The following is an 11,847-nucleotide window of genomic DNA, read 5'->3' as shown; positions in this document are numbered from 1 at the left end:
CAGTGTTCAAGAATGTGCAGGGGGCATCCTGCCGAGAGCTGGCTGTGCCTGGCCTCCGAGAGCAGCGCTAGGGGTCAGGATCCTAAGGCTTTTAAAGGGGATGAAATTGAAAGCAGCAAGTCTGGCAAGCCTGAGCTTGGCACTTTGCTCTCTGCTAGACCCCGAGAACCCCATGCAGGTAGCTAGCTGTTGAAGGGAAACAAGACTGCCAGCCAACCACAAGGCTTTCCTCTTGAGGGAGGGCTCTCTGGGGCAGAGAGGGCCAGAGAACAGGACCTGTTCCTTCTCATTCTCTGGCCCATATTTGGCAGAGCCTTTCCCATGGGTCCCCGTTGCACAGGTGGGAGAAGCTGCGGCCCCGAATAACATTACCAGAGACTAAAGGACATCAAAAGAGAAGTTAAATTGAGTGAGAGCCCCCTGGATGGTTGGGGCCAGCGGCTCCAGGAGGCTGGCTCACTCGAAGAGCCACCTGATATGAGGGCCAGCTGCCACCCCTCACCCTGGCCCTTTATAAGGCTGGTAGCATTACTTCCTAGCCCTTCCTGTCTCCACTTAGAGGGCAGGGCGTCTCAGCCTTCCTGGCAGGAGCCATTCCAAGGCACCCTGCCACCCCTGTGATGAAACCCAAGAGCCCTCACCTCTAAAACCATAATTTTGTGCTACCTGAGAAACCTCAGCATTAGGTCAGGTGACACACCACTAGAAATAAGAAAGTTATATGGTCCCTAGTCTGTGGGAGACATGATCTTTGCCCTCAAGGAACTTAAATAGTGCTTGACGGTATTCGATTAAATACTAACATGGATTCATTCAACAAACGTATGTTTAGTGCTCCCGCCAGTGCCAGGAGCAGCGCCAGATGCTGGAGATACCGTGATGAATGAGACCAGCAGTCCTTGCGTTCTGGAGCTCCCCAGCAGCAGGGGGAGGGAGACATGGAGCAGGTAACAGCCATGTGAGGGGACCAGGAGGCCTTGGGAGCCTTAGCAAGAGCCGATGCAGCCTGGGGGGTGAAGGGTGTCTGAGCAGAGCTTGCAGGGTGAGAAAGGGCCAGGCAAGGGAAATGGGTGCCAAAGTGGGCGGGGGGCACTTTTGAGCAGCACGGGGCTGGAGCAGGCTTCCTGCAGGGGCTGATTTCAACTGGGTGTTGAAGAGCGAGTCAGCCTGAGGAAGTGGAGGAGACAGAGCTGCCATGTAGGAATCAGCATTTGGGGATGGTAGGGCTGTGGGTCTGGCTGAGAAGGAAGAAGGGACAAAAGAATCCCTTTTCCAGAGGCCAAATTTGAGTGGCTAGCCAGGCATCCACCTGGAAATGTCCAGGGGGTGCTTTCTCATTAGTAACATGGACCTCTGGGGGCTCCTGCGTGGCTCAGTTTGTTGGGCGTCTGTCTTCGGCTCAGGTCGTGATCTCAGGGTCCTGGGATCGAGCCCCATGTTGGGCTCCCTACTCAGCGGTGTCTGCTTCTCTGTCTCCCTCTGAAAACTTCCCCTGCTTGTGCTCTCTCTCTCTCAAATAGAAAAATAAAATCTGGGGGCACCTGGGTGGCTCAGTGGCTTAAAGCCTCTGCCTTCAGCTCAGGTTGTGATCCCAGGGTCCTGGGATCGAGCCCCGCATCAGGCAGGGAGCCTGCTTCCTCCTCTCTCTCTGCCTGCCTCTCTGCCTACTTGTGATCTGTCTGTCAAATAAGTAAATAAATAAATAAGTAAAATCTTTAAAAGAAAAACAAAATCTTAGAAAAGACAAGACAAGAAGAGAAAAGGAAGGAGGGAGAAAGAGAGAGAGAAAGGAAGAAGAAAAAGAAAGAGAAAGAAAAGAAGAAAAGAAAGGAAGAAAGAAATGGGGACCTCTGGTGTGGAGAAGCTCAGTCTTCCAGAGAAACTATGTAGAAGAAAGCCAAGGTGAGCATGTTGAGACACTGGGGTGGGGGAAAGGAACCAGCCTGGAAGACAGAGAAGCCCATAAGAACACATTCTGTAGAAGCTCAGCAGGGAAAGGAGAGGCTCCTGTGGGCCAAATGTTAGCGACGTTTCTGGGGCTCCAGGAATTGGAGGGGAGCACAGGATTATATACATAAACAAGTGAGCATTCATAATGCACTGTCTTGGTCTGTACCCCTCTCACAGCACTGCTGCTTCTCTCACCTTCCTGCTAAAAATATCTCCCCGAGGTCCCAACCCCAGGTCTATGGCAGCTGGCCATCCCTACATCTGTGGAGGGAGGAGGAGGCCCAGGTTCTCTGCCTAGTGTCATGGGCCACCCGTGATGGACAGCTATGATGGGATGCCAGCATTGCCTTTCAGTGATGGAAATGAAAGTGGCCATGGGCTGCTGTGAGTAGGCAGGTGGGGTGTGTAGGCAGGAGTAGGCCTGCCTGATAGCTCTGCACTGAGGTCGCTTCTCTCCCACACCTGCCAGTCCCAAGTCACCCCTATCCTCCAGCTTCCCACAGAAGGGAAGGCAAGCCTCCTTGGGAGTCAGAGAATCCTCCCCCCCCTTAAACGAGAGGAGGCCTTGGAAAAGCTGGATTCCATCGAGGAGGATAGGGATGTCGTGCACCATTGACAGCAGGTCCCAGCAGGGCTTCACAGAGAGGCGGGGTTCTGGCCACTGGGGATTGGGCCACACCCAGGCAGCTGCTGGAAGGTTCCAGAAATCAAGGTGCAGCCAGCCTGATCCAGGAACACCTGTGCCATCCACGCCAATGAACATTTTCTGGCACCAGAGTACCTATACCCTCCTTAAACCCTCCGGACCCCTGCTCTGCTAGGAAGATAGGAAGTTTGGGTGGTGGCTTGTGGGGGATAATGGGCAAGGGGATGCCACGAGAAGGGAGGCCGCTGTAATGAGGTTCACGGTTTGGAGGCAGGTGGGCTCTTCTGAGTGACTCACTTTTCTTCTTAGAGCCTTGATTTTATCACTGACAAAATGGAATTAGGAGTATTACAAGGCCAACACGTTTCAGAGGACTATCGTGAATAAACAGAGAACCAGTGAACTTTCCAAGCTGTCAAGGTCAAGTGTTGCTGGGTTCCAAGACCAGCCAGTGTTGCATTGCGAATTTTCAACGTGAAGTCCATGGAGCCCTCATTGGAGGAATTCTGTGAACTACTTTGAAATAATGTGTAAAAATGCACGTGGCGGGGCATCTCTCCTGGGTGAGGAGCCATAGTTCTCAGCAGCTTTTTATTTTATTTTAATTTTTTTCTCTCCCCCCCCACCCCCGCCCCCAGGCACCAATCAGCAGGTCTGGGACCCACATGCGTCTTAGGTCTGTCCCTGTCATGTTTCTGATGAGTTAGTGGAGACCCGTGGTAACACAGCTTGTCAGACACATAGCTTGTCAGGCCCTGGTCCCCCACCCTCCAGAAGATCAGGGAGGGGTAGGCAGCCAGAGGAAGAGGCCCAAGTCCTACAGGGAATTAGGGCCCCTGTCCTCTGTGTTACCAGGATGAGAGCCTCCAGTGGAAGGGCAGGAGAAGGACGAAGCCTCAGGCTAGGGGAGGCCCAGGAGGCCTAGAAGCAGGAGCTGCTGAATAAGTGAGTCATCCTCCTGTCTCCCCAGCCCCCCACCCCGCCCCTGCCACCCCACACCACAGAAGACTCAAAGGAGGAAATACAGCTCTTTCTGACACTGTCTTGAGATAAACACTCTGGTTGTGTTTTGTCTTCTGAAAAAATTGGAGACACCATGTCAAAGCTTTAAGAGAAACTGTGAAAGGCCCCACACAAATGTAAGGGAGTCATCTGCCAAAAATGCAAATTTATTGAACAACTACTGACTGCCGGACACTTTTGGATGCTTTGACGAAATGGGCATAAATGTTACCGCTTCAAGAGGCCCGCCCTGAGCACCCGATTAAGGTAAATCCACTCCTCTCCCCCACCCTCCGGTTATTCTCACACTCCCTGTGCCTTTCCTTCCCACCACTTATTATACTGTGTGATGCTCCTGGGTGTTGTTTTTACCCCCTCTCTCCTCCGTGAGACTGGCCATGAGCAGGAGTCATGCGTATCCATGCCGAGCACAGTGCCCACCGCCCAGCCGTCCCTCAAATACTTGTTAAGGAACACGTGACTATCTCTGATCTTCATAGCAGCCTTGTTAGGAAGGCATTATTATCCTGCCCATTATACAGAAGAAGAAACTGAGGTTCAGAGAGTCAAAGAGACTTGCTTAAGGATACACTTTGTTGCCACCACACTTTAGCTCTGCTCCTCCCCCTTGAAAGATTTAAAGAACGACAGGCTTAAGTGTCAGAAGAGAAAGTGTGGCCCCAGCGAAATGGCTCATGGGTTCAGTCGCCACCCCGTACTCAGCCTTCCCCTGCTGAGCTCTTCCAATCTCTATCACACCCAAGTAGCTCCAAGTCATCAATCCACAGCCATGGAGCTGAGGCCAGTCCGAACTGGCCTGTTTATTTCCCAAGTCAAGTGACAGCCAGTCCTTGCTGTCACTCTCCTCAAACCCGTCCCACTCCTCAAACCTGACACAGAAGATAAATTAGGGAAGTCTTTTATAAAACATTGTACAGGGGGAAATACATACATATTTATAGGGCCAGTGCTGGTTGGGGTGGAGTTTGCTTCTTGAACACAGGGAACCAGATCCTGCCCCATTAGGGTGCCTGCACTCTCTTTCCCTGAACTAGTTCCCTTGCTGTCCTCACAGCCCGGTCCCTGGCTGGTTAGATCAAGTCATAAAGGTCCAACAGCTTGCCCCCCAAGGGCACTGCTTCCTGGCTGCCCCCACCAGCTGCTCCCCTGGTGAGTCACTCCCTGCCCTTCCTCCTTACAGGGGTGGTCGGCCTTGGCCTCGCCCTAGGAATTCCGCCTCCAGAGGGGAGAGGGAAGGCAGACGGAGGAATACTGTTTCCTGATATGTATGGGAGATAAATGTCCTCCAAACCAGGACTATTTTGGGAAGTGGATGGGGGTCTAATTCACAGGCAAAGAGGCATAAACCCCACACTGCCCAGGCCAAAGACAAATGGTCACCCCACTGACAGGTCTCCCCTGCTCTGAACTGGCCCTGTCCTACCACTCTAGACTTTCTAAAACGCACTCCCGGTCAGCAGCAAACACCTCTCAGATCCCAGTGCCCATCTCTGCAGTCTCCCATTCTGTATCTCCCAGCATCTTTACTATGCATTTTAAAGCCTCCCTAATACTGCGGACCTGTAGTGTTGGGATTGGGAAGGGTAGCTGGTTAGGATGCCCCCACCAACTCCCAAATAGGTTCTGGCTGTATTAGGCCTTTGGTGTCACGCCCCCAGGCCTTCTGGCTCCTTGGGCCCAATCCCCCAAATCATGGCTGCCTGGGTCTGAGTAGGAAAACAAGACTTGGTCCTCTGTCTCCCATCCCATACTTGCCAGGTCTTCTCTCCCTAGGCTTCCCCGCAGCTGAGGTAGCTTAGGGCCAGGGCCAGGGAACCACTGACCCTCCTTAGCCCCGCCCTTGGCCAATGCAAAGAACTCTGTTCCAGTACCTTCTCCACACCTTGTCCATGCCTATTCCTGGTCCCACCTCAATGTGGCTTCTATGCTAGGAACCCCAGGAATCAGCTCTTAGAGTGGCAAATGGTGGATTGAGATCAACCCTAGTTCCCTGCAGCCCTAGCCGGATGGAGCTGGCTCTCAGCCCTTTGGGAGCGCCAGACAGCCAATTACAGCCACGTAGAGGGACCCAGTGAGTGCCCCACCCCTTGCTTTTAGAACATGCTCAGTAGGCCTGCTTGTCAAACTCTTGCTAAAGCCAACAGTACCAGATAGGGGAAACTCAGGCTCCAGCCCCTTAAAGGCGCCTCCTCTCCTCCCTCATTCTCCCTCCCCTCCCTCATGTAGTCCACAAGCCACACCAGTGCTTCAGGAGCCGGAGGCCCGCCCTTGATCTTTCTCTTGCTTCTCACTCCACATCAGCGTTTGGGTAACAAAGACTCCTCCATGTTTAAGTCCGGACGCCTAATGCCCGCCACATCCCTCCCACCCCACCAAAAACAAGTGCCCAGATCTGACCCCTCGGAGTAGAGCTGAGAACACCTGGGGCTCAGGACGGGGCTTGCCGGTGGTTCCCCGAGTAGGCATAGGAGATGGGATGGCGGGTCCCAGGCCTCACGGTGAATGTGTTGATGGGGCTTCCGTAGTGGGGGGTGCTGTGGGGAGACCTGGAATGGGGGAGCAGGAGAGAGGGAAGTTAATATTTGCAACTAGTTAACCAACACCCCTCCCATCTTCCTCAGGGCACGAGAGGAAAAGATACCATAGGGCTGTGGTATCTGCCCACACAAGCCCCGGGGACAGGGTGGGACCGGGCCGACCAGTACTGATTCAACTGACACTGGGCTCCTCCTCCCAGCTAGGTTTGGCTGGCCACAGAATAGTCAGTCCCTGATTCCCTTCTGTTCAGAACTCTTCACTCCTAGCCTGGGTCTGGATCCTCTGTGGGAAATCCCCATAGGCAAGGGTCACTCAGGTCTCGCCCGCCACGCCACTCTTAGCCCCCCATCCCTGAGTCTCTAGAGAGTGGGAAAGAGGGGACAGAAGAAGGGGAGCTGGTGGGGAAAAGCAGGAGGGTAGGAAGAGAGAAAACAAGGGAGTAAGTTAAGTCAGGCAACCGCTAACATCGCTCTTTCCAAGTTAAGTGCACCGCGCGTCCCTTTCTCTGCCCAGAGAGCCAGAGGAGAGCAAACCCAATGTCCCCACACCCCCGTGGTGGCCATGGCCTACTGGGCTCCTCTGGGGCCCAAGGGCAGGGCTCCCACTCACCCGGGTTCTCACCCAGGGCTGCGTTTCTCGCCCCGCCCCCAGCTCACCTGCCAGCCACAGGGGTGAAGCCGAAGTCGCCTCCGGGCGCCTTGAACTTGGCCTCCCCGCGGGCTGCGCCCTCCATGGACAGCCTTCGAGCGTGCAGGCCTCCGGGGAGCGCGCGGCCCGCTGAGTTGACGCGCCGCATTTCCGGGCCTCCTGGTGGCGGCCCAAAGCAGTTTGGGGAGCTGAGGCTGCGGCCGGTGCCGCCGCGGGGCTGCCCGGGGTGGCGGTGGGGCTCCCCGACATACAGGCGCTTCTTGATGAGCGACCGGCCCCCGCCCGAGAAGCGTTCCAGGCCCCCAGCCCCGGCGTGGTGCCCACCGGCCGGAATGCGCGAGAAGCCGCGAGGTGCTGAGGGCTGCCCCAAGTTTGAGAAGTTGTTCCGGGGAGGGGATCCCCGGCGCCCCAAATACTGGAAGGCCGGGGCGGGGGGTTCGGGGTCGTTGCTGAACTCTGGCGGTGGCGGGATGACCTCAAAGTGGAACTCCCCCACCTCGTGGTCCTCCTCCTCCTTGCAGGAAGGGGAAGGAGGGGACGAGAAGGATTTGGGCAGCACGCGGCCCTGGGGGAGGTTGGAGGATGCTGGTCTTTCCCAGGCCACTGGGGCCTGGGGCTCTGCCTTTGTCCCATTGTGTCTGAGGCTTGGCACCGTGCCCTCCGGGTCTCCGCGGGGCTGGGGCTTCCACTGACTGGCTATGGTGGGCTGTACCGGTGAGGCCAGCTGAGTGTCCTTCTCAGCCTCCTTGGGCAACTTGGGGACCACAGTGAAGGAGTTGGGCCGGCCCTCCTTGTGGAAGATGCTGTCAGAGCCTGCTTGGGGCTGGCTGCTGTGGCCCCGGAGGCTCCCGGGCAGGGAGGACCGGCTCAGGGCCAGCCCTCCGGGCCTCCCCTTCTGGGCCCTCTGCCTGGCGGCAAGGAGCAGAGCCATTGGGGAGCCTGGCTGCACCACCTCCCCGGTCACCGGATGCCTGAGGAGTTCGTCGGCAGGCTGGGCCGAGGTGGGGGGCTTGGCTGGCTGTCCCTGGGGCTCCTTCTCCTCCTCAGGTCCCCCTGACCTGTGGGCTGAACCTGTGGCCAGTGGTGCCGTCCCCACGGCAACCTCATGGCTGGGGCTTTTCTGGGTGCGATGGAGCTTGTAGAGGAATGTCACCTCTTCCCCGCCAGGGGATCTCTTTGGTGGGAAGGCTGGAGCTGAGAGGGCTCCTGGGGTAGGAGGTTTACTGGGCTCTGTGGGGCGCCCTTCTGCCTCTAGCTGGCCGGGCACTGTAAGTTCTTGAGGTCTGGGCTTCTCCCACTGCCTAGCTGGGACAAGGTTCTCTGTCGGCTGGGGAGATGTGGTGGGCACAGGTGGGGCCGCAGATGGTATGGCAGGCCCCGGCCCGGGCTTGGGTGGTAGGGCTGGCCCAGGCGTGGCTTTGGTGGGTGTGGCTGGCCCAGGTGTGGCCTTGGGTGGCGTGGCTGGCCCAGGCGTGGCGTTGGGTGGTGTGGCTGGTCCAGGTGTGGCCTTTGGTGGTGTGGCTGGCCCAGGCATGGCCTTGCACTGAAGTGGTGTGGTTGGCAGAGGGGTAGCGGATAGAGAGGGGAGATTCTTGGCTATGGACTTAGAGAAGTTGCCATTAGTCCCCCTGTTTTCAAAGCTTCTTCCCCCTTCTAGCTGAGGCTTGGGAGGCAGAGACCCTATGCTGGGCTTGGCTTCCTTCTCTGCTGAGGAGGAAAAGCGGGCCTCCAGCTCGTTGCGGATCTGCCGGACACTGGGAGCAGAGGACTCTTGGGGGATGTAGTCCACGGGAGGGAGGGTGAGGCTGGTGGCAGCCCCCTTGTCAGGCAGGCTGCAGGGACTCTTCTCAGGGACACTCGGGAGGATCTCCTTCTCCGGCGGGCTGGGGTCCTTCTTGCCCTCCTTTTCCTGGGAGGCCACCACCATGGGGCCAGCCGAGTGACTGAGGACTCGGTCCTCCCTCTTGGAGCCACAGAGATAGGCTGCCAGCTCGCTCCGCAGCTTTTCCATTTGGCTGGGGTCCCTCCAGTCCACAGGCGCTGAAGAGGCTGTGTCCTCTGGGCTGGGGGGATTCGGTTTGGGTTTGGGAGCAGGGGAGCTGGATGGGCGGCTTTTCCCAAACCTGGAAGGCTGAGGCACTGCCTTCTCAGCGGAAGGTAAAGGAGGAGCAGGTGGGGGAAGTGGCGGTGCAGGGGGAGGTTGCGGGGGTGCGGGAGAGGGCAGGGGAGGGGCTGGTGGCAGAGTCTCAGCCTGTTCCTTAGTCCAGGACTGGCCATGGCCCAGGCCGGGGCTGGCTGGTGCTGTAGTCCTGAGCTCCCCTGAGTGGTCTGGCTCAGGGGTCCGATCTGCGTAGATCTGGGACGCGGGGCGGATGTGGAAGCTGGGAGGCAGTGGGAGTCGGTGGGGGGCTTTCTTGGTGGCCCCTTCCTCTACAGGAATCGCCTGTGCTTCCTGAGCTGGGATGGATGAAGTCCTGACTGGGGTTGGGGGAGGCACCTTGAATGAGCGCGGGAAAGTAAGGTGGGGGTCTGGCTTGGGCCCCAGAAGGCTCCCCTTTGGCTCAGCTGGGCTTTGCGGGGGGCTGGTTTTGGGGGTCTCTGGCTGCCTTCCATTCAGCGCTACCTCCGATTTCCACTTGGTGACACCCCCAGGGGCAAAGGGGCGAGTCTCTGTCGTGTGAGGAGATGCTGGGGGTGCTGGGGCTGGCAGAGGGGGTGGGGGTGGGGCCAGAGAGGCCAAGGGTGGGGCAGGAGGAATGAAGTCCGGAGGGGTAGGTGTGGATGGGGAGGAAAGGGTGGAGAGAGGGGCTGGGGCCCCCAATACTGGAGGCGGGGGTGGGGCCGTGCTGGGTGGGGGTGGGGGTTCCAGTAGCAGGGGAGGTGGCGGGGGCGCCATGGAAGGTGGGGGTGGGGGGGACTCCTCTTGAGGTTGAGAAGCATCTGTGGGTGGCCCTGGGGCTGGACCTGGGGGAGGTGGGGGGATGAGTGGGTCCTGCCCATGGTGCCCAGGCCTCAGGTCACCCACAGAGCTGTACAGTCGGAGGTTGCCGTTGACTAGTGAGCTGGTACCTGAAAGAAGGAGACACAAAGAAAAGCAAGGCGATGAAGCCAACCAGCCTTGCCCATCTCTTCAGGGTGGCACCCAAGAGAGTAACCAGCCAGCTTCATGTCTTTCCTCCTACACACCAGGTGGGGGAGCAGCAATGTCTCCAAGTCCCCTGAGCTGTCCTGGGGGTGAGCTCTCCTTTCTAGGGAGGGGCCCCTGCATGTCCTGGCCACTGCGCCTGGAGCCTGGACTGAGTATTCCCTGTCTGCTGCACTCATCTCTGCCCTGCTGTGTGCGGGGACTCCCTTATCCTCCGGCTACAGCTGGGTTGAGCCCATGGGAGCTGCTGGCAGAGGTCAGGCTCCCTTCTTGACGGGCCAGAGTCCAAAAGGGCTGCCTTTCTGCCAGGTTAGCCCCTGTCCCACAGCTCAGAGACAGGAGTAGCTCACCACTGCTCCTTCGGCCTCTGGGGCGTCACCAACAACTTCAGTCCCCGCACCCTGCTCACACCCTTGTATGTCATGCCATCCCTCTATTAAATGCCATGGTTATCCCCTTGGAGTTGCCATCTGTGTCCCATAGAGGCCTTGGGTGATACAAAGCCAAAGAGGCCAGGGTTCAAATCCCAGCTCTAGCACTTACTCGGGTGTGTGACCTCAGACACACTAGTTAACCTTGCTGAGCCTCTGTTTCATCATCTATAAAATGGGCATGACGCCAATGCTTACCACATAGAGCTGTGTGAGGCTCCATGAGAGAATTCATGTAAAGACCCATAAAGGGCTGATCATGGTGCTAAGCCCATAGTAGGCACTTAATGGCCGGTGACCACTATGATGGTGACCACCTGCGCTTAATCTTTCGGACTGTGAGACAGTGAAAGTAGGAGAAAAATGGGAAATTGGGGATCAGGGGATCATAGGCAGGGGTCTGGAGACTTTCTCAGTAGGGGTCTAGAGACCTCACTAAGAAGTTTGGGTGAAAGACCCATAGGAGAGAGCAGGATACACGAGAAACTTCTGCTTTCCAAAGACCCTGAATCTACCAAGAACCCAGCTTCCCACCTCACACAGAGCTTCTGGAACAGATGCTGGACTGTGGGGGTAGAATCAGGATAGAGGTATGCAGAAAAAAGGTGACCTGAATACCCAGGCGCTAAGAGATGCCCAGCACCTCTGGCCCCAGCAGCTCATACCTTTCCCTTCTTGGACCTGGACCCCAGAACCCCCACTCCACAGAGTCTGCAGACCACCGGGATGCCCTGTTACTTCTCTCTTAGGGGCACCCATCCTCTGCTTCCCTGCCTCTCAGCTTCTAGCACAGAATATAACAAACCTGGGGAATGTGAGTCAGTTGTCTGACTTCAAGACAAAAAACATAGTGGGGGTGTGGAGAAGAAAAAACTCACATTCATTAAGCACCCAAGTGGGCGGCCTGGGTGACTCAGTCGGTTAAGCGTCTGCCTTTGGCTCAGGTCATGATCTCAGGGTCCTGGGATGGAGTCCTGCATCAGGCTCCCTGCTCAGTGGGGAGCCTGTTTCTCCCTCTCCTTTTGCCCCTCCCCCCACTGCTTATGCTCCCTCTCATGCTTTCTCTCTCTCTCAAATAAATAAATAAAATATCTTTAAAAAGAAAAAAGCAGGGCACCTGGGTGGCTCAGTGGGTTAAAGCCTCTGCTTTCAGCTCAGGTCATAATCCCAGGATCCTGAGATCAAGCCCTGCATTGGGCTCTCTGCTCAGCGGGGAGCCTGCCTCCCCGTCTCTCTCTGTTGCCTCTCTGCCTATTTGTGATCTCTGTCTGTCAAATAAATAAATAAAATCTTAAAAAAAAAAATCCAAGTGTTAGGAGCTATGATACAGCAGTGAAAATGAAACAAAAATGGTCAAAATGCTGGCCCTCCTGGCCCTCCTGGAGGACACATCCATGTACTAGTACCACATTAGCCGATGAGCAACACATGGAACACAACCAGGAGGAGTGCTGGGGTACAATTTG

The 11,847-nt window shown here is 56.7% G+C and overlaps 1 protein-coding gene across 1 annotated transcript in view; it reads right to left on the bottom strand.

Annotated features, from left to right (window-relative positions):
* Nucleotides 1-3,734: 3,734 nt before the first annotated feature.
* C5H6orf132 (chromosome 5 C6orf132 homolog) overlaps nucleotides 3,735-11,847 on the bottom strand; it is a 34,173-nt gene continuing 26,060 nt past the window's right edge. Inside the window, exons 4-5 of the mRNA XM_059400473.1 lie at nucleotides 6,814-9,874; nucleotides 3,735-6,165 (exon numbers count right to left, since the gene is read on the bottom strand). Coding sequence (XP_059256456.1) covers nucleotides 6,048-6,165; nucleotides 6,814-9,874 — 3,179 coding nt within the window. The 3' untranslated portion in view covers nucleotides 3,735-6,047. The remainder of the gene's footprint in view (nucleotides 6,166-6,813; nucleotides 9,875-11,847) is intronic.

The sequence above is a fragment of the Mustela nigripes genome, chromosome 5 (genome assembly GCF_022355385.1).
Source record: "Mustela nigripes isolate SB6536 chromosome 5, MUSNIG.SB6536, whole genome shotgun sequence".
NCBI lineage: Eukaryota > Metazoa > Chordata > Mammalia > Carnivora > Mustelidae > Mustela > Mustela nigripes.
Note: the sequence above shows the minus strand (reverse complement) of the source record. Positions and strands in the feature narration are given on the sequence as shown.